At 44.6% G+C, this 27,135-nt stretch overlaps 2 protein-coding genes across 2 annotated transcripts in view; one reads left to right on the top strand and one right to left on the bottom strand.

Moving 5' to 3' along the window:
• The window catches only part of LOC134396354 (zinc finger protein 883-like), a 234,424-nt gene that overhangs the window by 192,066 nt on the left and 15,223 nt on the right, over window positions 1–27,135 (top strand). The gene's annotated exons all lie outside the window — the stretch shown is intronic.
• LOC134396425 (zinc finger protein 239-like) lies at window positions 13,373–14,733 on the bottom strand. Its single transcript, XM_063122927.1, has one exon. The coding sequence runs from the start codon at window positions 14,626–14,628 to the stop codon at window positions 13,480–13,482; it is 1,149 nt and encodes a 382-aa protein (XP_062978997.1). The 5' UTR covers window positions 14,629–14,733; the 3' UTR covers window positions 13,373–13,479.

The following is a 27,135-nucleotide window of genomic DNA, read 5'->3' as shown; positions in this document are numbered from 1 at the left end:
GCATTGATAAATGTGTTGCCTGGCGGGAAAACTCCGCGCAACGGTGGAGGTTTTTTGGAAAACACTTCTCGCAGAATATCCACACTGAGCAGAGGAGAGCTCCTGCACAACTGTTGTGTTGCATGTTGTGTGGTGGGCTCCGTGTTTTCCGTTGCGTTGACTTTTCCCACTGGCTACAGAGTTCCTTGGCAAGAGTGGTGAAAGGAGTGCCACTCTAGGAGAGCCACCGGGATTGTTTTTTGCAGCAATGGCTGATGAGATACCATTGCGGGAGGACCAGGGGGAGGAGAGAGGGCGGAGGAACTATCAATCAAACGTCGCGATGGGTTTTACTCAACTCCACGGTAGCCCACAGACTCACAATGGTGGAGTTAGACCATGTTGTGTGGGGAGCACCCCTTAGAAACTCAACTGTTGAGTGGAGTTTTCACACTGCGTTGTCTGAACTGAGCCTAAATGTCAATTGAGATACCTGTCACATGGGACCCTGTCACATGCAAAAGGTGTCATTTGCTTCCTAAGTGTTTGTATGTCGGGGGGAGGGGAACAACAAGAGAATTCTGGGTCTTAAAGACAACCACAAGACATTTCCCAATATTCCCAAGACATCTACTGGGATGGATGTTGCCAGGTGGAGAGTTTCCCCTCTGCTCTTTGGATGTCTTTGTGTGGAGTTGACTGGGTCTGAATCTGTGACCGTGGGCATTGCATCTTCTTAGTCTGATGTCCTGTTTCTCAGTCCATCAGTTCAGAGTGCATGTAGCAGGAGCTGGGAAGTAGACTCTGTTGGGTAGTGTGACCATATGAAAAAGAGGACAGAGCTTCTGTATCTTTAACAGTTGTATTGAAAAAGGGATTCCAGCAGGTGTCATTTGAATATATGCAGCACTTGGTAGAATTCCCTCTTCATCACCACACTTAAAGCGGCAGGAGCCCTGCCCTCTTTTGTATCTGGTCATTCTAGTATAGCTCCTGCAGCTTTAACTGTTGTGACGAAGAGGGAATTTCACCAGGTTCTCCTTATATATAAATGACACCTACTGAAATTCCTTTTTCAGTACAACTGTTAAAGATACAGGAGCCCTGTCCTTTTCATAGGGTCATCCTACTGTTGGGGCTCCTGTATCCTTAACAGTTGTATTGAAAAGGGCATTTCAGCAGGTGTCATTGTTATGTATGTAGCACCTGGTGAAATTCCTTCATCACAACCATTAAAGCTGCAGGAGCTCTGTGTAGAGTGACCAGGTACAACAGAGGGCAGGGGTCCTGCAGCTTTAACTGTTATGATGAAGAGGGAATTTCACCAGGTGCTGCATGCCTACAAATGGCACCTGCTGGAGTGGTGAACATAGGAATCAAAATCATCCTCAGGAGTCCTTCTCTGTGAGCCCCTGCCAAAGGAAGTGAGGCAGGTGTCTACCAAGAGGAGGGCCTTCTCTGCTGTGGCACCCCAGCTGTGGAATGAGCTCCCTAAGGAGGTTCACCTGGCACCTACGCTATATTCTTTCAGATGCCGGGTGAAGACCTTTTTATTCTCTCAGTATTTTAACAGTTTATAAATGTAATTTTAACTTTGCTGTTTTAAAGTTGTATTTTAAAATTGTAGTCCTGCACTGCTGCTGATTTTATCCCGGTTGCGTTTTTATATTGCATTTTATATCATGTTTCTATACTATTTGTTTTATACTGTTGTTTTTATACTGTTTTTATGTTTTTTAAATTTTTGTATACTTTTAATGTTTACTATTTTTAATTGTTGTAAATTGCCCAGAGAGCTTCGGCTGTGGGGCGGTATATTAATGTAATAAAATAAATAAATAAATAAATACTTTGAATGGTTTTTAATTTGTGTGAACCGCTCAGAGAGCTCCGGCTATTGGGCGGTATAAAAATGAAATAAATAAATAAACAGTAAAAAGATTAAAACAGCAAATTTAAAAAGTTCAATTTAAAACAATGTAACAATGAAAACTGTGGCTGTCCAGTTGAGGAATGCTTCCTGGGAAAGAGTTGTTTTCAGGAGGTGCCAAAAGGAGTACAAAGTTGGCGCCTGCCTGACCTCCAGTGGCAGGGAGTTCCACAGAGAAGGGGCCACCACACTAAAGGCTCTTCTCTTGGAGGACTCCAATCAGGCCACAGGTCCATGTGAAACCACCAGGACCATGCCCTCCGACAACCTCAGTGATTGGGCAGGTTGGTAAGGGAGAAGGCACTCTCTCAGGTATTCTGGTTCCAAGTTGTTTAGGGCTTTGTACACTAGGACTAGAACCTTCAACCTGGCCCGGTAGCGAACAGGCAGCCAGTGCAGTTCCCTCAGCAGAGAAGTTACATGCTGGAAAGGGGCAGCTCCAGACAACAGCCGAGTGGCTGCATTCTGCACTCGCTCCAGCTTCCGGAGCAGCTTCAAGGGCAGCCCCATACACAGCGCATTGCAGTAGTCCAGTCTTGAGGTTCCTAACGCCTGTTCTCTTTTTCTTCTTCCAGTTGATGGGAAGGAGAATAATAAAGATGATCGACACCTGAGAATAAAATGTGAAGCTGAAGAGAAGTGGGGGAACAGATCCAGTTCGTTTGAGGGAGCTGATTTCCATGAATATTCAATACCAGAAGAATCTTCTGAGGCAAACAAAAGAAATAATTATAAAGGGGTGGAATTGTGGAAATTCTCTGAAGGTGGAAGGAGTTTCCCTGAGGAGATGCACCTTCCAGGATGTCAAAGAATTCACCCCAAAGGGAAAAAGTTTCAATCCGTGGCGACTTTAGTTCATGCCGGAAACCTTGAGCTGCAAGAAATAATTCACACCGGCGAGAAGCCCTATAAATGCTTAGAGTGCGGGAAGAGCTTCAACCACAGGGCTCACCTTAAAACCCATCAAATAATCCACACGGAGGACAAGCCCTATGAATGCTCGGAGTACGGAAAGAGTTTCCGTCATCAGAGAATGCACACGGGTGAGATGCCCTATAAATGCTCAGAGTGTGGCATGAGCTTCAGGGAAAACAGAGCCCTAAAAACCCATGGAAGAATCCACACAGGGGAGGAGCCCTATAAATGCGCCGAATGCGGGAAGGTTTTACTTAACAGCAGGAATCTTATGCTGCATGAAAGAATCCACACGGGGGAAAAGCCCTATAAATGCTCGGAGTGTGAGAAGAGTTTCCATTGGAGCTCAGAACTGAAAAACCATCACAGGATCCACACGGGGGAGAAGCCCTACAAATGCGTAGAGTGTGGGAAGAGCTATGCGGTCAGCGCCCACCTTAAAAGGCATCAAAGCATCCACATTGGGGAAGAGCCGTATATCTGCTCGGAGTGTGGCAAGACTTTACTCAACAGCAGAAACCTGAAGCTGCATGAACGAATTCACACCGGCGAGAAGCCCTACAAATGTTCAGAGTGTGAGAAGAGCTTCAATTGGAGCTCAGAACTTAAAACCCATCAAAGAATCCACACAGGGGAGAAGCCCTATAAATGCTTAGAGTGCAGAAAGGGCTTCAGTATCAGCACACACCTCAAAAGATACCAAAGAATCCACACAGGAGAGACTCCTTATAAGAACTTCAGTGACAGCAGGACCCTTAAAAGACATCAAAGAATTCACACAGGGGACAATCCCTAGAAATGGACCACCATCCTTCATTTTAAAATGTTCATGCCGAGAAGAAAGCATACTCAATAAACAAATGACCTTTTGGTTTAAGGTAGGGCTGTACAAAGATTTGGATTTGGATTTCCGAATCATGGCGCCATTTTACGGTCACAGCAGCTATTTTGTGACCCCAGAATCCTTGGTGGCCATTTTGTGGCCCACAATTCTCGGCGGCCACAAAATGGCCACCAAGGATTCTGGGGTCACAAAATGGCTGCCGTGACCACAAAATGGCGCCATGATTCGGACATCTGAATCCTTTGCACAGCCCTAGTTTAAGGTGCCTGTTAAAGGTTTTCCATGTTGAGACTCCAGTGCTCTTAGAGAGCTTCGGCTATTGGGTGGTATAAAAATGTAAGAAATAAAATAAAATAAAGTGCCATGCCTTTAACAAATGTGTTACTTAGGCAATTTGCATATAGTATCACTCCAGTATCAGAGACAGTAGGCCTAGTAACCGCCCACCGAAAGAGTGTTAATGAGTTCATACCTCAAATCCCTGTAAAAAGGATTTCTTTATGCATGTAAAACAGTACATCAAAGCCACATCCTAGACTCAAATTCCTTTTAAGCTGTGTATGCTGATAGGGGTTAATTTCCCTAATTCTTGTCACACTTTGTGCCTTTCCAAGCCATGTCTGCAGAGAGTATGAGGTGTCCTGTTTTTCTAAGAACATAAGAAGTGCCCTGATGCTGGATCAGACCAAGGGTCCATCTAGTCCAACACTCTGTTCACACAGTGGTCAACCAGCCATCGACCAGGGACCCACAAAGCAGGGCAGGTGCAACGGCACCCTCCCACCATGTTCCCCAGCAACTGTGACACATAGGCTTACTGCCTCAAATACTGGAGATAGCACACAACCATCAGGGCTCGTAGCCATGGATAGCCTTCTCCTCCAGGGATTTATTCGACCCGTTTTTAAAGCCATCCAAATGGGTGGCCATCACTACATCTTGTGGTAGTGAGTTCCATAACTTAACTCTGCGCTGTGTTAAGAAGTCTTTCCTTTTATTTGCCCTGGATCTCCAAACAGTCAGCTTCATGGGATGACCCCTTTGGGTTCTAGCATTTTGAGAGAGGGAGAAAAAAATGTCTCCCTGTCCACATTCTCCACACTGTGCATCATTTTGTACACCTCTATCATGTCTCCCGTCAGCCTCCTTTTTTCCAAGCGAAACAATCCCAGTTGATGTCACCTTCCCTCTTGGGGAGATGCTCCAGCCCCTTAATCATTTCAGTTGCCCGTAGGGTGGATTCCTGCATTGAGCAGGGGGTTGGACTCGATGGCCTTGTAGGCCCCTTCCAACTCTGCTATTCTATGATTCGATGATTCTGCACTTTTCCCAGCTCCATGTTATCCTTTTTTAGGTGTGGTGACTAGAACTGTACACAGTATTCTAAGTGTGGTCTCACCATTGATTCGTATAAAGTTTGTATTTTCACTACTGATTCTCGTCCTTGCTGAGCTTGTTATCAGAACCTGAGCGATAAAGGCGGTAAGGACAGTTAAAAGCTTTAGTTGGAGCAGCGATTTTGCTTTAACCACTAAGTGGTGCCTAAGACCCAGAGAGGACCCAGAGAACACTGCCATAAAAATCCACACACACCCCATTTTATTTAAAATGCATTAAAAAAAAACACGTTGGGTTTTAGGTGTGTGTGTGTGTGTTTTATAGCCTCAATGAGAGAACATTTCCTGTGCCCATTACTATTGGAAGAAAGGGTGGATCTCAGTGATAGCCTTGGAAGACTAACAAATATTTACCACAAAGCAAACGTTAACAGAGCCTTCAAATCGTACAAATTCCTCATATCAGAGTGATCACTAACACAGAGACACACATTCCTAAAATCATCAACCACAAAACACATTTATATCTCAGCCGCCGCCGTTGCATTTAGTATTCATTTTCTTTTTAAAGACGACGTCTTCCGAAACGAGATGAAACAAAATAAAGAAATAAATAGAAGCACACTGGATTTAAATGTAGTTATCGACAGAGTAGTACATTTTACATATAGGTTTAGTTTTTCCCTTTACCTTACAAGCCAAGAATTGCGTGAAGTCCGTAGGCTGCCGCATTTTTTTTCTTTATAATCCTTCACCGTAATTGATTACCTTTAGTCTCTTTTCCGTAATCTAAGGAAGGGCTTCGACAAATATTGCTGTGTATGTCCCGGGTTAGTTTTTCTGACATGGTTATTTGCCACAGTTCCGTATACCAAGATTTTAATGTTAAACGTTCTGCAGTTTTCCAACTGTTAGCAATGAGTTTTCGGACTGCCACCAGCATGAATGCAATTAAGTCCTTAGATGTCTCTTTTGCGTTTTATTCTTCCCATATTATTAAGGGAGCCATTGCTGATTAATAGGTATGGTTTGATGTGTGGTATTTGCTGTTTTTGAGAATATATTCCAAAACTGTTAACACAACAGGACGTGTTCTGCTTGTATTCGCTTTCCTTGCCATATCATAGAATAATAAAATCATAGAATAGCAGAGTTGGAAGGGGCCTACAAGGCCATGGAGTCCAACTCCCTGCTCAATGCAGGAATCCACCCTAAAGCATCCCTGACAGATGGTTGTCCAGCTGCCTCTTGAAGGCCTCTCGTGTGGGAGAGCCCACAACCTCCCTAGGTAACTGATTCCATTGTCGTACTGCTCTAACAGCCAGGAAGTTTTTCCTGATGTCCAGCCGGAATCTGGCTTCCTTTAACTTGAGCCCGTTATTCCGTGTCCTGCACTCTGGGAGGATCGAGAAGAGATCCTGGCCCTCCTCTGTGCGACAACCTTTTAAGTATTTGAAGAGTGCTATCATATGTCTTGGGGTTAGATTTCATCAGTGTATAACCATTTCAAAGCATTCTCCGGGCCTGTTCAGATGACACTTCAGGGACTGTGGTTAGTGAAACGGTGGTTCTCTGGGGTTAGCACTTTAAGCCAGGGTTAGAGCTGCTAACCCTGATGCAGACGGTCTGACTGGAATTAGTAAGTGAGCAGGGTTTAGCAAAACGCATTGCACATGACACCTTAAACCATGCTGCTTAACCAAAAGCCTTCACCGGCAGGGTTTAAAGTGTCTTGTGAACAGGCCCTCCCTGAGAGTTATTCATACAGGGTGGAATCCCAACCGAGATCTTACCTTGAGTAAACGCATTAAATAAACAGAGCTAACTAACTTAAGTCACTTTCATTTCAATGTATCTAATCATTTAGGGTGACCCTATGAAAAGGAGGACAGGGCTCCTGTATCTTAACAGTTGCATAGAAAAGGGAATTTCAGCAGGTGTCATTTGTATATATGGAGAACCTGGTGAAATTCCCTCTTCACAGTTAAAGCTGCAGGAGCTATACTAGAGTGACCAGATTTAAAAGAGGGCAGGGCTCCTGCAGCTTTAACTGTGATGATGAAGAGGGAATTTCACCAGGTTCCCCATATATACAAATGACATCTGCTGAAATTCCCTTTTCTATGGAACTGTTAAAGATACAGGATCCCTGTCCTCCTTTTCGTATGGTCACCCTAAATGATTAGATACATTGAAATGAAAGCGACTTAAGTTAGTTAGCCGTACTTTATCCCATACCTTTTGCAGTTGTTATTCCAATATCATCTTCCAATATTATTATTAATCCACCCTATATTATGTTAGGGAACCCTATGAAAAGGAGGACAGTGTTCCGGTATAAGAAGAGCCCTGGTGCTGAATCAGACCAAGGGTCCATCTAGTCCAGCACTCTGTTCGTACAGTGGCCAACCAGCCATCGGCCAGAGATGAACAAGCAGGACATGATGCAACAGCACCCTCCCGCCCATGTTCCCCAGCAACTGGTGCACACAGGCTTACTGCCTCGAATACTGGAGATAGCACACAACCATTTATAGGGACCCCCCAAAGGACCAGTCACTTGCGGGGGGGTCGCTCTCTCCCTTTCCCCAATGAAAAAACTGCCCCTTTGCTGCCTCTCTTCCCTGGCTGGGCTTCTCTCCCCCTGGGTCTCTGCCTCCTACTCCCATCATCCTGGGCACCCACAATGCAGCACCTATTTGTGGGGGGCGTTTGGGCTGTGGATGCCATCTTCTCCCCCACCCGGGGAAGCGGCACCGACTCGCTTTTACCCTGGAACTGAGTTTCCCCAGAAGGGGACGGTTTTCGGAGGACTCCTTGGAGATACTTCAAGGAGAGGGTTGGCTCTAGACTCCAGTGCTGAGATGTCTGCTCCTGTTACTGCTGGCCAGAGGAATGTGGGGTGGGGGTGGGGGCGAGAGAAAGATCCCAGATTGTTTTCCGAGAGGGAACTGGGAGAGGGGCTTCACCTCCCCTCCCCCCTTTTCCATCCATTCATTGGGGAAACTAGGAAGTATCCAGAGAATGCAAAGGAGGATGGCGGTTGCGCGGGGAGATATTTTTGCACTGGAGCAAAATTCTGTAAGGCAAACGGGGAACAGAAGAACAATATCAGAAGTGCCGTGATGCTGGATGAGACCGAAGGTCCATCTAGTCCAGCACTCTGTTCACACAGTGGCAAACCAGCCATCAGCCAGGGACGAACCAGCAGGACATGGTGCCACAGCACCCTCCCACCCATGTTCCCCAGCAACTGGAGCACACAGGCTTATTGCTTCAAATACTGGAGATAGCACACAACCATCAGGGCTAGTAGCCATGGATAGCCTTCGCTTCTCCAGGGATTTACCCAACCCCCTTTTAAAGCCATCCAAATAGGTGGCCATCACTACATCTTGTGGTAGTGAGTTCCGTCATTTAACTCTGCACTGGTTGAAGAAGTCCTTCCTTTTATTTGTCCTGGATATATCCCACCCATCAGCTTTATGGAATGATCCCATAGGGTTCTAGTATTTTGAAAGATAGAGAAGAATGTCTCCCTGTCCACATTCTCCACACCATGCATAATTTTGTACACCTCTTTCATGTCTCCCCTAGCCTCCTTTTTCCCAAACTCAACAATCCCAGTTGATGTAACCTTCCCTCATAGGGGAGATGCTCCAGCCCCTTCATCACTTTAGTTGCCCTTTTCTGCACTTTTTCCAGCTCCATAATATCTTTTTTTAGGTGTGGTGACCAGAACTGTACACAGTACTCTAAGTGTGGTCACACCATAGATTGGCATGAAGGCAGTATGATCCTGGCCGTTTTATTCTCAATTCCTTTTCTTATAATGCCTAACATGGAGTTTGCTTTCTTTACAGTGGCCGCACACTGGGTGGACATTTTCATCAAGCTGTCCATCATGACCCCAAGATCTCTTTCTTGTTCGGTCACCACCAGCTCAGATCACATTAGGTACATTGATGGTGCTATATAAATAAATAAATAATAATAATAATAGGTTATATTTGAAGTTGGGTTTTTTTGCCCCAACGTACATCACCTTACACTTGCTTCATTGAACCGCATCTGCCATTCGGACGCCCACTCTCCCAGCTTGGAGAGATCCCTTTGGAGCTCTTCACAATCCCTTTGTGTTTTAACAACCTTAAATAATTTGGTGTCGTCAGCAAACATGGCCACTTCACTGCTCACTCCTAATTCCAGATCATTTATGAACATGTTGAAAAGAATTGGTCCCGATCCCGATGGGACCCCACTATTTACTTCCCTCCATCGGGAGAATTGACCATTTATTCCTACTCTCTGCTTTCTGTTCTTTAACCAGTTATTGATCCATAAGAGGACCTCTCCTCTTATTCCATGACTACTAAGTTTAGGGTGACCAGATGGAAAGGAGGACAGGTCTCCTGTATCTTTAACGGTTGTGTAGAAAAGGGAATTTCTGCGTGACCAGATACAAAATGCATAAAAATGACACCTGCTGAAATTCCCTTTTCTATACAACTGTCCTCCTTTTCATATGGTCACCCTAATTAAGTTTGTTCAGGAGTCTTTGGTGGGGGACTTTATCAAAAGCCTTTGGGAAGTCCAAGTAAAGAATTTCCACCGGATCACCTTTGTCTACATGTTTGTTGACACTCTCAAAGAATTCTAGTAGATTAGTGAGACAGGACTTGCCTTTGCGGAAGCCATGTTGATTCTTCTTCAGCCGGGCCTACCCTTCTACATTAGTAATTACCCTTACTAATTTGGTCTTTAATAATGCTTTAAACCAATTTACCTGGAACAGATGTCAAGCTGACCAGCATGTATTTTCCCCGATCCCCTCTGGATCCCTTTTTGAAAATTGGTTACCGTTTTTCCAATGTTCCCTGGTTTAACAGCAACAGACTCAGCAGTTGTTGAAAAGTTACAGTAATTTAGTGTAAATGCCTTTACTAGAACCCAACCAGATTCAAACTTCACATGAGAATGTATTTTAATTAGAACTAAGCACAGAATCCCTCTCAAAATTCTCCACCCTATTTGTGGTAGAGAAACTGAGGGGACAATTTCTCCGAATTTCTCCAGTGTGAAGAGAAATTCTCCAACAAGTTCTTACAGGTGGGCATCATTATTATTATTATTTATTTATATAGCACCATCAATGTACAATGTATAGCATCACCATTGTCAAGGGTTGTAGAACAGCTTCTTTCTTTTTTACCCTATGTTTTTTTTGCTTTTTTTGCAAGTGGAAACAGCATCAACTGGCAGCCATCTTGCACCCTCCACAATACGCTCTATGCCTAACTTTATTCCAGGGGGTGCGGAAGGCAATGCAGCCACCACCAAAAAATAATGGTGAAGAAAATATAGGGAGAATTATGAAAGGTGTCCTTTTATTTCTAGGAGGTAAGAAAAGAAAAATCCCGGGAATTTCCTGAGGGTTTTCTTTCCCCAGGAAAGAGGGGAAATTTCCATTTTTCTGCCTCATTCTCAGGGCATTTTATCATTTATTTTGAATGTGTGTTGGTGGTGTTTTTGACTTCACTGTGAGGTAGCTGAGGGTACTGTCTTTCAGTGACCAGCTGCAAGTCAAAGTATTCTGCTAAATGGTTTATTGATTTAGGGTTTTATTGCCAATTACTCAGCCATAAATCTCTGACCAAGAATGCAGGAGGGGACTGCTGCTGTTTAAGAGAAACACAGTGCTTTACATAGAGTCCAATAGTTCTAGCCAGAGACAAGTTCTGAAGCGCAAGCCTACCGGTCCGGGTCGAAGAACCAAACAGAGGGTGCTGGTGTCAAGGAGCCAAGAGCAAGCGTAGGTCAAGTCCAGTCCTGTATCAAGAGCCAAGTCAGTCGTCCAAAATCCCAGGGATAAACGTTCAAGTGGAGTCAATCAAGCCCGTCCAGGTCAGGAATCCAGAGTCACGGTCAAGAGGCAAGGCGTGGGGGCACAGTAGCAACCGGAGGAACGAAAGGTGCTTGCTACACCGGACCAGCGGTCAGATTTTCCCTTTTCAAGCCCTGCCAGCATGAGCCCCACCCAGATCCCAGCTGCGCCTCATTCCTCCACCCTTTGACCCAACCCCCTACTACAGCTCGGCATCTTTTCCCTGCCTGTTCTGCAGGCGCATACTTCGCCTGACCCCCTGCATTTGTTCTGCCCTTTTCCTACGTCTCCTTTCGCGGGGGCTGGGTGGTCGAACCACCTCCGTCTCTGACTCAGCCTCAGGAGAGACAGGCAGAGAAAGCGACTGACTGGCCCGTGGCTCCTCCACGGGACCTGCATCTTCCTCCATTGAATGACTCCCTTCCAACTGTGCACCGGTCTCTGGTCCGGCTGTGGGGGAGGAAACACCCTGTACTTCTTTGTAAGTTTGCCTCCTCCTCATCAGAGGCTTCCTTGAATGCAATCCTAACACGCTCTGTAGTTTGCCAGGCTGCCTACACTTCCTGATCTGAAAAGGAATAAATTCACGATGCCTTCCCCTGGGCGGTAAGTGCCAAAAGCTATAGGATGTTAGAGAAAAAATACTGTACAATAAAAGACAGGACACCCATGCACACTCCTCAGACAGATCTCTTGTTAGGTAAACACACGGACTTTGAACAAAACCCATGAGAATTTCTCTGAAATTTCTTTTCTTTTCGAAATCAAGTTCTTTTCTATCAAATTGAAGGACAACTGTCGAAATTTTCATGGGAGAAATTTTCAGCCCTGCACTAATTTTAATATTCCATAGCCTCTTTTATGAAAGTCGTAGCTTATGGAAAAGGTAGAGACCAATATATATTAAGAACTTAAGAAGAGCCCTGCTGGATCAGACCAAGGATCCATCTAGTCCAGCACTCTGTTCACAGTGGCCAACCAGCCATTGGCCAGGGATGAACAAGGCAGGACATGGTGCAACAGCACCCTCCCACCCATGTTCCCCAGCAACTGGTGCACACAGGCTTACTGCCTCAGATACTGGAGGTAGCACACAACCATCAGGGCTAGTAGGCATTGATAGCCTTCACCTCCAGGAATTTATCCAACCCCCTTTTAAAGCCATCCAAATCAGTGGCCATCACCACATCTTGTGGTAGTAAGTTCCATAATTTAACTATGTGCTGTGTGAAGATGTTCCTTCTTTTATTTGTCCTGGATCTCCCACCACTCAGCTTCATGGGATGACCCCAGATTCTAGTATTTTGGAAGAGGAAGAAAAATGTCTCCCTATCCACATTCTCCGCTCCATGCATCATTTTGTCCACCTCTATCATGTCTCCCCTTAGCCTCCTTTTTTCCAAATGAAACAATCCCAGTTGATGTCACCTTCCCCCATAGGGGAGATGCTCCAGCCCCTTAATCATTTTAGTTGCCCTTTTCTGCACTTCTTCCAGCTCTAAAATATCCTTTTTTAGGTGTTCTAAAAACACGGTTTTCTAAGTGTGGTCGCACCATTAATTTAAGATGTCTATTTGCAACGTAGCATATTCCGCAGGTTGGTGCAACATTCTTTGAAAATACTTCATGATAGGCTCAGTTGCAAAGATTCCATATGTCTAGCCCAGTAAGCACACAAATCTGGGGCTTGGGTCCACCATTGTCATGTCTAGCCCTGCTCTGGAAGAAGGTGTTTCAGGTGATCAACCAGAATCAGACTCTGAAGTAGAGGAGTTGGTGCCAGACGCAGGCCAGCCTGTACCAGTGGGGGAGAAAGCTCTCACGGGCTCTTCACCAGTTGGGAGTGAACCCTCTCCAGAGCTTATCTCCTCAAGGGTAAACAATACACAGTCAGTGGGAAGCCAACATTCTTCCGAGGGGGAGAGCACGGACAGGTTAGCTGATCCTAGAGTACGTTGCAGACTAAAATGGGCGGAGCTAAAGGAAGGCAAGAGAAAGTCAGCCTGGCTCACATCCCGACTGAAACTGCCTCAGAACTAACCTCTCTGAAGTTAACGCCTTTTTGGGAAAGGCTTTCTGTTCTCCTTGAAACGACAATTGTCTCACTTAGTTTGCATAGTTTTGCCTAAGGAGAGGTTTCCAAGAGACTAGAGCCCTCTTCAGGTGGGAAGAGATGTTTATTGCTTAAATAAAGCTTTGTGGATTACTTAGCGGGCCTCATTATTGTCTCCCAAGAAGGCAGGAGTGGTTTTTTTTAAGAAACACGACAACCATTCTGCCACGGACAGACATCTGGGTGATTTCAAAATGAACTACAGTTTAGGGTACCATACAGTATGCACATTGCCTAAATAACACATCTGGTTAAGGAGTACCACTTATTTATTTAAAACATTTATATCCCACCCTATATCATTAAGATCTCAGGGAGGCGTACAGATAAACACATACAGTATAAAACAATAAAACACAGTATAAAACATAATTAAAAACACTTCTCAGAGTACTGGTGTTTGAACATGGAAGACCTCTAGTGGACTTCTTACACCAAAAGCTTGTTTGTTAATTGAGTATGCTTGGTCCTCCATTTTTAGGGCTTGTCTCCCGTGTGAATTCTTTGATGTCTTTTAAGGGTTCTGCTGTCACTGAAGCTCTTTCCACACTGGATGCACATATAGGGCATCTCTCCTGTGTGGATTCTTTCGTGTCTTTTAAGGCTCGTACTGATACTGAAGCCTTTCCCGCACTCTAAGCATTCGTAGGGCTTCTCCCCTGTGTGGACTCTTTGATGGATCTTAAGCCCCGAACTCCAATTGAAGCTCTTCCCACACTCTGAGCATTTATAAGGCTTCTCGCCAGTGTGCATTCTTTCGTGCAGCCTGAGGTTTCTGCTGTTAAAAAAGGTCTTGCCACACACCAAGCAGATATACGGCTCCTCCCCAATGTGGATGCTTTGATGCCTTTTAAGGCGGGCGCTGACCGCATAGCTCTTCCCACACTCTAAGCATTTGTAGGGCTTCTCCCCCGTGTGGATTCTCTGATGAGTTTTCATGTTTGAGATCCAGTGGAAACGCTTCCCACACTCTAAGCATTGATAGGGCTTCTCCCCCGTGTGGATTCTTCGATGGTTTTTCAGGTCTGAGCTCCAATGGAAACTCTTTCCACACTCTAAACATTTATAGCGCTCTTCCCCTGTGTGAATTGTTTCATGCGTTTTTAGGCCTCTGCTTTCCCGGAAGCTCATTCCGCACTCTAAGCATTTATAGGGCGTCTCCCCCGTGTGGATCCTTTGATGGGTTTTAAGATCTGAGCTCCAATTGAAACTCTTCCCACAGTCTAAGCATTTATAGGGCTTCTCTCCTGTGTGCCTTCTTTGATGAGAAAACATGGTTTTCCTATAACGGAACCTCTTTCCGCACTCCGAGCATTCATAGGGCTTCTCCCCTGTGTGGATCGTTTGATGGGTTTTAAGGTGTGCATTCTGATTGAAACTCTTCCCACACTCTAAGCATTTATAGGGCTTCTCACCCGTGTGATTTCTTTCATGCAGCTTAAGGATTTTGTTGTCAACGAAAGTCGTCACGGATGGAAACATTTTCCCTTTTGTGTGGATTCTTTGACATTTAGTAAGGTGTATCGCGTCATGGAAACTCCTTCCACACTCGGAGAAATTCCACAGTTTCTCCTCTTTGTGTTTACGAATATTCCTTTTGTTTGCTGCAGAAGGTTCTTCTGGCATTGGATGTTCATGGAACGCAGATCCTTCAAATGAACTGGATGTGTTTCCCCACTTCTCTTCATCATCTGCTTTTTCTCTCAGGTGTACGTTGCTTTTAGCGCTCTCCCGCCCATCAACTGAAAGAAGGAAAAGAGAACAAACCCAATCAATTGATATTTGGATTATCAGAACAGTGGGCTGGAAGAATCCTTCCAAATACATGAAGTAGCCTCTAATAATCAGAAGAACTGACAACCACCATGGAACACAAGGGTTTTTACAATATTTATAAGCAGCACTTTAGGTCACGTTGGCATGAATCAGACATAGAATAGTTTATTTATTTATTGTATTTCTATACCACCCAATAGCCAAAGCTCTCTGGGTGGTTCACAGTTGAGCTGGAAGGGGCCTATAAGGCCATTGAATACAACCCCCTGCTCAATACAGGAATCCACCTTAAAGCATCCCTGACAGGTGGTTGTCCAGCTGCCTCTTGAAGGCCCTAGTGTGGGAGAGCCCACAACCTCCCTAGGTCATTGGTTCCATTGTTATACTGCTCTATGTCAGGACGTTTTTCCTGATGTCCAGCCAGAATCTGACTTCCTGTAACTTGAGCCCATTATTCTGTGTCCTGCTCTCTGGGAGGATCGAGAAGAGATCCTGGCCGTCCTCCGTGTGACAACCTTTCAAGTCCTTGAAGAGTGCCATCATGTCTCATCTCAGTCTCCTCTTCTCCAGGCTAAACATACCCAGTTCTTTCAGTCTCTCCTAATAGGGCTTTGTTTCCAGACCCCTGATCATCCTCGTTGCCCTCCTCTGAACACACTCCAGCTTGTCTGCGTCCTTCTTGAATTGTGAAGCCCAAAACTGGACGCAATACTCAAGATGAGTATTGTAACATCGGACTTACTATTCAAGCAGTGGCAGAGAGATATGTCTAAGTTTATTTGGCAAGCAAATAAGTGAATAATAGTAATAATTATAATGAAAAAATTAAGAAATCAATGAAGATTATTGCCGTTATCACCTTTTCTTGATATTATTATAAATTTACTATAGATTTATTCTATATCGGAAATTTCCTACCATTTATAGAGTCTGTACATCCCTAGCTATGTTTGACATAGAATCATAGAATAGTAGACTTGGAAGGGGCCTTAAAGGCCATCGAGTCCAACCCCCTGCTCAAGGCAGGAATCCACCCTAAAGCATCCCTGACAGATGGTTGTTCAGCTGCCAATATCTCAGAGTCAGCTGTGTGCAAAATGAATTTCCACCATATAGCACTAAATACTAGTGGCTCATGTTATCATAAACATTCAAAGTGCTTGGAGCTTCTACTCTCTGTATCAGACCCCCCAAAAGGTCAAATTAATATCCCTGATATATCCTCATCCTCCCAATGCTCTGATTTAGAGGAAGAAAAGCCAGGATTCCACCTTCCAGGAACAGTCGAGAACGCAAGGAGGAAATGTTACCCAGAGAAGCCACATTCCCACGATTCTCCTCCATGACGTCCCTGTGCAGAGTCCTTTGGCCTGGATCCAGCAGAGCCCACTCCTCTTCCGAGAAATGCACGGCTACCTCCTCAAAGGTCACCAGATCCTGAAAGAAGGAGAAGAATTGAGGTTCTCCTTGCGCATTATGTAGCAATACATGAAAACAAGAATGGTGAGGTCCTTCTGAATGCGAGAACTTCATGAGTGACATTCAAGGCCTTCCTAGCATCTTGGAGCGGAGCAAAGGCTAATGGGGCAGCCCAGGCCTCCCTTACCTGCCCAGGCTGTGCAGAAACCGCTTCCACTTCACCACAAAGCGACGGAGGCTTTGAAGGAATCCCCAGTATCTGTTCATTCTCCTTGCAGGTCGTTCCATTTCCTGGAAGGAAGACAAAAAAAGGTGGGAAGATACTTAATATTTCATAAGCTTTCTGTATTTTTCCACATTGGGTTTAGGCATAATTCGGAGTGCTGGTTTGGTTTTTATATCTACAAAGTCTGAATCTATTGAAACACGACTCCGTTTTTGAAAATGTTAGAGAGACGAGCCTCCTCGCCATGATGAAACATGCCCTAGTAATCCTTACCCAGGAAGCTGGGACCTCTGTCACCCTCCTGGAAGGTCCACTTGAACAGCGGCGCCTGTGTGATGCCCAACAGAGCCTTCTCTGCCTCCGGGGAATCCACGACTGCTTTGGCTAACATTCCCTGCCAAAAGAAAGAGGAGGACCTATATTGTGTAGGTTCAATCTCCTAATATTAGCGCAATAAATATTTTTTATTCAAATACCTGATGGAACACCTCTCTTGACATGAACCTACCCGTACACTGCGCTCAACATCTAAGGTTCTCCTCTGAGTGCCTACTCCGAGGGAAGCTCGGAGGATGGCAACAAGGGAGAGGGCCTTCTCAGTGGTTGCCCCCCGTCTGTGGAATGATCTTCCCGATGAGGCTCACCTGGCACCAACATTGTTATCTTTTCGGCGCCAGGTCAAGACTTTTCTCTTCTCCCAGGCATTTTAACAGCATTTAACAACATTAAGTTTGTTTTTAATGGACCCCAGAATTGTTGTTTTTAAATGGATAGTGTTGTTTTAAACTGTTTTTATGTTTTTAAATTTTTGTATACTTTTAATGTTTACTATTTTTAATTGTAAACTGCCCAGAGAGCTTCGGCTGTGGGGCGGTATATAAATGTAATAAATAAATAAATAAAAAATAAATGTAATTCTCATATCTTATTGATTTCTTGTTGATTATTATAAATACAATATACAACTTTTACAATTTCAATACAATTACTGTACTTCTTAACATATATGTAATCAAAAAGATTGGTATGATTTTAACATATACATATGATACAAATTTTACAGCTGATGAAATACATAACGTAAACAACATAACATAAACAGACAGTAACTCCAGATTATATATTCCGTTTCTGATTATATCTTCATCAGTATTTAGCTGTTTACATATAACAACCAACAAGAAATCAATAAGACACAATATATATGAGAATTACATTTGAATACGAAGTAGGGCTGTGCACGGACCCCCAGAACCGTTTCGGGCTGTTCTGTCCACCCCCGCTCCACTCCATGGAGCGAGATCTGGAGGGGCGGATTGGGATTTTGCCCCCCCCCCATTCCCTACTTACTTGCCTTCGTGGCGGACGGCGGAGGCAGGTAAGTGGGGAAGGGGGACAAAATGGGGGCCAATAAGCCCAACTCCCCCCACCCCCTTACCTGGGTCCATCGCGGTCCGTCGTGGGCTTCAATTGAGGCCCTGGCTTCAAGCCAGAAGAGAAGGCCACGGCCTCTTCCAGCTTGAAGCCGGGGCCTCAACTGAAGCCCGCAATGGACCGCAACGGACACAAGTAAGCCCCCCATTCCCCTTACCTAGCTCTATCGCCGTCACCGCACGGACTGAGCCGCCGCCAGGTGAATCCCCCTCCCCCCCACTTACCTGCGTCCAGTGCTCCGGATTGAGGCGAATCGCTTCGCCTCGATCCACAGCCCCCCCAACCCGATCCGTCTCCGCCTTTGTCGGAGGCAAATCAGGCCACTCCACTATCACTTCTCCGAAGCGAAGCGAAGCAGAGCACAGCCCTAATACAAAGTATATTCATTGCACTAACATTAGGAGATTGAACCTACACAATATAGGTTCTTTATCTTTACCCAATAACAGTGAGGGCCGCTCTCTCTCTTTGTAAAAGAAAGAGGAGGGCAGGCAGTGAAGGTGGGATTAGGAAAGGTAAGAATTGGGACAGGCAAAAGCCAGGGCAGGGCAGAGTTTGCTGACTTATTTGTATCCAGGTCCCCTTCTACATTAATTCTACTTCCTAAGTTTTGCAGGTGTACCTTTGGCAGGTGAATTTGTAAGGGTTTGGGCGAAAAATGTACCCCTGGCACAAGGAGAACACTAAAAAAAGGTCATGCAAAGCTCCCTCCTAAACCCAGCTGAATATCCCAGATGATTCTGACTGCTTCCACTGTAAGTTCAGAAGTGTGGTGCTTAGAACATTGAATCCTGTTCTGGTGGGATGACTTTTACCGCTGGTGGAAGAAGGATCCCCTCCTTCCTTGGAACGTCACAATCTCTTTTGGGTGGTTTGTGATCCTCTAAAGAGGTCCTGCTTATATATATTCAGAACCTGTGGGATGGTTGGAGGAGGGGCCGAGGAGGTGGGAGATTGGTACAGGAATTGACAACCAGGAAATATTTTGGATACTGGTGGGAATTTTCAAGACCACACTCCTTTGGGTCAAACAGGATGAAATGCTCTCACCTGCTCCTGTTTCTTCTCTGCCTGACTCAGGAGGAAGCCTTCTGCCAGGGCCACCGCCTGGGAACTGGTCTCCACTCCACATTCTCTGACCCAGCTCTCCATCTCCGGGGGCAGGACAGCCAGGAACTGCTCCAGGACCACCAGGTCCAGCATCTCAGCTTTTGTGTTCCTTTCTGGCTTCAGCCACTGGCAGCAAAGGTGGTGGAGTCGGCTGCAAACCTCTCGGGGGCCCTCACCGTCCTTGTAGCAGAACCCCCTGAAGTGCTGGAGCTCCACGTCTGAGCAGGTGTTGCTCCCAGGCTGGTTCTCCTGTACTCTTCTTTCCCAGAGCTCTGCACTGCTCCCTTCCTGGGTGGTACGGGGCTCTTTTCCTTTCTCAAGGTCAGCTGAGTCTTGCTTTTCCATCTTCACCCCCCTGCAGCCAACAGGACTTGAAGGTTCTCCTGGCTTTGCTGCCAATTCCTTTCCTGAGAGCGCCTGAATCTGTGAGTAGATCAAATATTACAAAGGTTACTATCCTCTCTCTGTGTATAAATTACACTCACCAAGGAAAAAAGATGATTCTGGCTAAGAAAGGCAGGGGCTGAGAGTCAGGGGGTTCCTCTTCCTAAGATGTTCAGACCCAAACTTTTGTCTGATTCACAGTTTATTAATTCCACCCCCATAACTACCCCTCCCCAATTCTCCCAGTCCTTGAGACCCCTCTCCTGTCCACCCACCCCGCTCTGCTTCACACACACCTGGAGATCCTACTAGCAAAACCCTTCTAATTTTTTAATCCTCCAAACAGGAACTAGTTTGAAACCGGTTTCGATGGCTCCAGATTCCCAGATTTTGCCACCTTTTCATCTCTCTTAGGAAGGGACAGTTGACACTTCCTGGCTTCAGAGAGAGGAGGGGGGAAGCGACGAGATGTGGGTCTCCTGGAGGGACCCCCAAATGGGCCCAGTCACCCCCCCCCCACAAAATTAGCACTCTACCCTCTGCTGGCTCTCTGCTCCAGCTGGGCTTCCCTTCCCGGGGGGTCTTTGCCACCCACTCCCATCATCCTGGGGACACCCTGATGCACTCTGCACCCACCAGCTCCCAATAAGGCCCCTGCGGTGCTGTGGGTCCCCAGACTTCAGCCCCCCAGGCCCCCCTGGCTGATTGATTGATTGATTGATTGATTACATTTTTTACCACCCAATAGCTGAAGCTCTCTGGGCGGTTCACAAAAAATAAAACCGTGAAGAACGTAATAAAACAACCAACAATCTAAAAACACAAATAAAAAATACAGTATATTTTTGCTTAAAGGCTTAACCTTTAAGCAATATAAGCACGTGCTTAGGGTCCCACCACAATTGAAAAGTATGCTCTGGAGATCACATAATTTCAGTAGAGGTAATATCTGATCTGATCTTGTCTTATCATCTTTCCGAGGGGGATTAAAAATCATTTTCTATAAATTTTTGCATTTCTCTTCTGCCAGGCACTTAACAGCATATGTTGGGTTTTTTAACTGACGCCAGAATAGTTGTTTTAAATGGATATTGTCTGTTTTTGTTCGTATTTCATGCTTTTTATGGTTTTAAATTTTGTGTATTTATTTTTAATATCCACTGTTTTTAACTTTTGCAAACTGCCTAGAGAGCTTCGGCTGTGGGGCGATATATAAATGCAATAAATAATAATAATAATAATAATAATAATAATAAAAAAATACTGGATTTCTTCGATTCTAAGACACACATTTTCCCCCATATAAACATCTCTAAAAATGGGGTGCGTCTTAGAATTGCAGGTGCGATTATTATTCTTAGAATCAAAGCTTTTTTTTCTGTTGGTGGTACTGAAATTAGTGTGCTTCTTACAATCGATGGCGTCTTACAATCGAAGAAATACGGTAACATGCATTTCCCCCCTTATAACAGTTTTATTAAAAAATGCATAAAACAGTGATGAACATTTCTGGTTTTTTTCCTGTTGCCCTAGTAAGTAATAATTGGCTTATATTGCTTGCTGCTATTTAGTGTTAAATAAGTATAATAAAAACCAGTTTATATTGTAGGCCCCTTCCAACTCTGCTATTCTATGATTCTATAGGGATGCTTTAGGGTGGATTCCTGCACTGAACAGGGGGTTGGACTCCATGGCCTTGTAGACCCCTTCCAACTCTGCTATTCTAAGATTCTATGATTCTAGTTGTGTGTTCTGGTGTGGGGGATGGCTTTGAAGAAGACTGAGTTTTTAATATCTCATTTCACCTTCAGCACTGATAGAGTCTTCATATCTTGCTGGCTAAGCGATAGAAGGGCCAAGGGGGCACCGTTATGGGGCTGTTCTTAGGGAATCAGCTAGGGTGACCCTATGAAAAAGAGGACAGGGCTCCTGCATCTTTAACAGTTGCATAGAAAAGGGAATTTCAGCAGGCATCATTTGTATATATGGAGAACCTGGTGAAATTGCCTTTCCATCACACCAGTTAAAGCTGCAGGAGCCAGGGGGTTGGACTTGATGGCCTTGTAGGTCCCTTCCAACTCTGTTATTCTATGATTCTATGAAAAGAGGGCAGGGCACCTGCAGCTTTAAATTGGTTTATGGTTTAGTTTGTTTTTAGCTGTGTATATTTACTGTTTTATACTGTACGCTTTTATCTGTACGCCGCCCTGAGATCTTATTGATATAGGGCCGGATATAAATGTTTTAAATAAATAAATAATAAATAAACATGCTCAGTTTGCGGCAAAATGGTTAGCAGCCTAACCATGGTTTAGTGTGTCTTCTGAACAGGCCCAACGTTAGGTTTTATCAGGTAGTCACTTTATCTCATTCATAGGATGTTACAGGGGGCTTATTTGTAACCCTCCCGCGTTTTCTCAGCACTTCTTCTGTCTTTAGAAACGTCCCTTAACTTTTAAAATCTCTTCACTGGCTGCCAATTAGTTTCCGGGCGAAGTATAAAGTGTTGGTTACTACACTTTAAAGTAGGGTGACCCTATGAAAAGGAGGACAGGGCTCCTGCATCTTTAACAGTTGCATAGAAAAGGGAATTTCAGCAGGCGTCATTTGTATATATGGAGAACCTGGTGAAATTGCCTTTCCATCACACCAGCTAAAGCTGCAGGAGCCCGGGGGTTTGGACTCGATGGCCTTGTAGGTCCCTTCCAACTCTGTTATTTATTTCTTTATTTCTTTATTTATTACATTTTTATACCGCCCAATAGCCAAAGCTCTCTGGGCGGTTCACAAAAATTATTCTATGATTCTATGAAAAGAGGGCAGGGCACCTGCAGCTTTAACTTGGTTTATGGTTTAATTTGTTTTTAGCTGTGTATATTTACCGTTTTATACTGTATGCTTTTATCTGTATGCCGTCCTGAGATCTTATTGATATAGGGCGGGATACAAATGTTTTAAACAAATAAATAAATAGTGTGATGAAGAGGAAATTTCACCAGGTTCTCCATATATACAAATGACCCCTGCTGAAATTCCCTTTTCTATGCAGCTGTTAAAGATACAGGAGCCCTGTCCTCCTTTTCATAGGGTCACCCTACATCAGCTGGCCTTAATCCGGCCCTGTCCCCAGGCCAAGCTTGAGCTGCAATACTCCGGATACTTACCCGCTTGCCTTGCAGGCGAGGAAGCGCTGCAGATCGTGTCCACGAAGCCAGGGCGGAGCAGGACGTGCGTGGCAGGCAGTTCTCTCCCAATGGCGGAAGGTGCAATGCCGGGTCCTCCAAGGGGCCTCTTGCAGAAACGTGGATCTATCCGGAGTCCTCCGGGAAGAGTCTTTGCAGCAGGAATCCGGCTCTGAGATCTCCTCCTTTTCTCCTGCTCCTTCTTTTTCTCATGCAGGGATCTAGGGATGGTGGAAAAGCGGGAACGGATTTTCATAGGCTGGAACGGCCCCTTTATTTAAGAAAACCCTGCCCAAAGGGAATTGTCATCTATGCACAAATGGTTAACATCCAATGATGTATTAGGATTGTCACAAGATGAATGTAAATTAAAACCAAGGGAGGAGTTGTTGTTGTTCTTGTTGTTGTTGAAAGACGGTTATATATGTCAATGGTTTCCGTAGGTTCAAATCATGGAAAGGTTTAAAATGGACAAAAACATTAAGTAGGGTGACGGTATGGAAATACATGTACGCATATTAAAAACAAACACACAGGTTTTAAAAATTGTTTTTCGATTGCTCGTGGGCGCTACATTGGTAGGGCGACCATATGAGGCCGCCTTGAGGCCCAGCATTGGGCAAAAGGCAGGATACAAATAAATATAATAATAATAGTAATAATAATAATAATAAGGAAAAGAGGGCAGGGCTCCTGCATTTTTAACAGTTGCATAGAAAAGGGCATTCCAGCAGGTGTCATTAGGAACATTAGAAGTGCCCTGATGCTGGATCAGACCAAGGGTCCCTCGAGTCCAAAACTCTGTTCACATAGGGGCCGACCAGCCATCGGCTAGGGATGAACAAGCAGGACATGGTACAACAGCACCCTCCCACCCATGTTCCCCAGCAATTGGTGCACACAGGCTGACTGCCTTGAATACTGGAGATAGCACACAACCATCAGTGCTGGTAGCCATGGATAGCCATTGCCTCCAGGAATTGATCCAACTCTCTTTTAAAGCCATTCAAATGGGTGGCCATCACTACATCTTGTGGTAGTGAGTTCCATAACTTAACTATGCGCTGTGTGAAGAAGTCCTTCCTTTTATTTGTCCTGGATCTCCCACCAATCAGTTTCATGGGATGACCCAGTTGGGTTCTAGTATTTTGACAGAGGGAGAAAAATGTCTCCTTATCCACATTCTCCACACTGTGCATCATTTTGTACACCTCTATCATGTCCCCCCTTAGCCTCCTTTTTTCCAAGCTAAACCATCCCACTTGTAACCCGCTGGTGAAATCCCCTCTTCATTGCAACAGTGAAAGCTGCAGGAGCCCTGCCCTCTTTTGTATCACGTCACGCTACAAAAGAGGGCAGGGCTCCCGCAGCTTTAACTGTTTTGACGAAGAGGGGATTTCACCAGCCTGAACTCTACGGCCATAGCTAGACCTCAGGTTTATCCCTGGATCGTCCAGGGGTCAAACCTGTTCATCTAGGTGACACACAGGGGATCCAGTGCTCAGGCAGTGGCGAACCCTGGATGATCCCAGGATAAACCTTAGGTCTAGCTATGGCCTAAGAGGAGCTACCCAAGATGCTGAACCAATTTTTTTGGGTGGGTGGGTGGGTTATGGATCAGCACCTAGGAGAGCTTCTTTAGAGTTTGGGCTAAAACCCAGAGCAGATTCACAGCCCCACTGACATCGGAGCCACCAGCCTCTTTCTCCCGGGGAGGCTCTCTCCGCCAGCCTCCCAGTCAAGGGTTAAAGGGAGAGAGAGTTGGTTCCTAGAGTGGCAGAGGGGTGGGGGTGGGGGAGAGAGAGAGAGAGAGAGAGAGAGAGAGAACTGAATGATACCCACTCATCTCTTAGTCTCCCTCTCTCTGGGTTAAAGCATCTCTGGATTTTCCCATGCATGCAGGTGAGCTGTCCAGGTGAGTCCCAAATGCAATGGGGAACTGGTCCAGGGCTGTTGGTGGGGCTGGGAGAGGAGCCCAGCCAAAGGTTAGAGAGAACAAAGGGCAGGGAGGCAGCCGCTGGCTGGGGGCAGAGACAGACACATCTCCAGCCCCCTTCCCCATTCATCCCAATGGGAGGTGAGCTGTGCAACTCAGCCCCCACCCCCGTCTGCCCCTTGGATCTCCTGTCTGCTAAAGCCCAGAGGCTCCAAAACCAGGGACAGAGCTAAGGCAAGATTTGGGGCAGAAATAGAACGGATCCTGCACAGGGATGGGTGTGTGTCTTGTCTCCGTCATGCACAAGGAGTGTTGGGGAGGGAAGATTTGGTTTGATGCAGTGTCTATTTAGCACGCAATCCTTTGCATATTTATGGGGAGGGCGTCCTACAACTCCCAGCATGCCCAGCTGACTGGGGCATGCTGGGAGTTGTAGGACTTCCCCCTCCCTCTCCTGTCTATAGTTCCCAATCCGAAAAACAAAGGGTTTTAAGGAAACCAGGGTGGATAAAAATCAATGATTTCTTTAAAAAATTAAAAAATGTTTTCTATTTAAATCGGATTTTTTTTTATTTAAATCAGACTTTTAATAAAATGCTTTTTGAGGAAAAACCTATCTAAAGATGATTTTCTGTTTAAGATACATTATAGTCAAAAGGTTATTCATCATATTGATAAATACTGAACTCTTCCAGTAGAATTTTAGGATACTTTTAGTATGCTTTTAGGATGTTTTAAGCAGTGTATACTATGATTTTAATCAGTATTTTATGTATTTTATGCTTTCTGTTGTTCCCCGCCTCGATCCAATCGGAGAGGCGGGTAAGAAATATATAATTATTAATAATAATAATGTTATTTATTTATTTATTGCATTTCTGTACCGCCCAATAGCTGGAGCTCTCTGAGCGGTTCACAAAAATTAAAACCATTCCAAGCGTAAAACAACAGTATAAAACTATAATATAAAATACAATATAGAAGCTCAAACAGATAAAAACAGCAGCAATGCAAAATTACAAATTTAAAACACCAGTTAAAAATTATTTATAGACTGTTAAAATGCTGGGAGAATAAAAAGGTCTTGGCGTCTAAAGGCATATAATGTAGGTGCCAGGTGAACCTCCTTAGGGAACTCATTCCACAGCCAAGGTGCCACAGCAGAGAAGGCCCTGCTCCTCCTGGTATCCACCTGCCTCACTTCCTTTGGCAGGGGCTCACGGAGAAGGACCCCTGAGGATGACCTTAGGGTCCGGGCAGGTACATACGGGAAGAGACGTTCCTTCAGATAGCTTGGCCCCAAGCTGTTTAGGGCTTTAAATGTCAATACCAGCACTTTGAATCGGGCCCGGACCTGGACTGGCAGCCAATGAAGCTGGAAAAGGACTGGCGTGATGTGGTCTCGTCAGCCAGTCCCTGTTAGTAACCATGCTGCCCTGTTTTGTACCAGTTGAAGTTTCTGGACCATTTTCAAAGGCAGCCCCACGTATAACGCATTGCAGTAATCCAAACAAGAGGTTATCAGAGCATGGATCACTGTAGCTAGGCTATGAAATAAGGATTAGTTTTTTAATTATGTAGCATGAGGCTGTATATTCATGCAATGTTTAAATTTTTGGGTAAATAAATCCCATTAATCCATTCACCATGTCATGCTCTTCCAGAGGTTTCTGTAAGATTATCAGGCAATTTTTCTATCTAGAAGATGTCACAGATGCTTAGTTTTACAGTTCTCAAAACTGTGTATTTGTGTCTGCAGAGATCACAAACCATTGTGCCTTTGCAAATCTATGTACACAGAATCAACCCCTTACCTCTTAAGTGCTAAGTTTCAGAAAATTCAATAAATAGAGTGCGTTTTTTTGGGGGGGGGGGAAGTCACATGATTAAATCGAGTCTGAGTAGTGATTTAAATCATGATTTAAATTATATTAGTTTCCTTCAGGGTGGATTTGATTTAAATTAATTTGGTTTAAATCAAATTGACCCTGAAGGAAACTAATATAAGACAGTATATTAGTGCTGTTTATATTGTATTTTGTATTTGTGTTTTTAGACTGTTGATTGTTTTATTATGGTTTTAATTTTTGTGAACCGCCCAGAGAGCTTCGGCTATTGGGCGGTATGAAAATGTAATCAATCAATAAATACAAATGGAGCTATACATACTGAATGGAATCATATATCCATAGAATATATATAATCATTGAACAAATGTATATGCTTTAAAATTACAATATAAAATTATCCCAAATGCGCTTCAACCCACAGGGTCTTCATCAGTGGGAAAAGATTAAACTTTTTTTTAAAAAAAAAACCAAGTTATTGCCCTCTATACAGGTCTTCCAATAGGACCTATAAAACAGAGACAAAAACAGAAGTATTGCTTGCCAAAACCTTTTAATATTGTCCCCACATGGAGCCCAAGAATTTAACCTAACAGTAATTGTTTTACCCGAAATATTGGCTCTCATAAATCTCCTATGCTATGCATCTAGGGTAGGCCAGAAGGAGTGGGCGTTATAGTTCCCAATTAACAAAACAAAAAGTTTGCAACACCTCATCCCTTGCTCTTTGGTCTATTTTTTAATTTCACACAAAAGCAGCTGTTACCGAGACCCTTACGCTTACTATTAGTAGCAGCGGCAAGAATGGTTATTGCATGA

This window comes from Elgaria multicarinata, chromosome 3 (assembly GCF_023053635.1).
Source record: "Elgaria multicarinata webbii isolate HBS135686 ecotype San Diego chromosome 3, rElgMul1.1.pri, whole genome shotgun sequence".
NCBI lineage: Eukaryota > Metazoa > Chordata > Lepidosauria > Squamata > Anguidae > Elgaria > Elgaria multicarinata.
The sequence above is the reverse complement of the archived record's forward strand: the minus strand, read 5'-3'. Positions and strand labels throughout refer to the sequence as shown.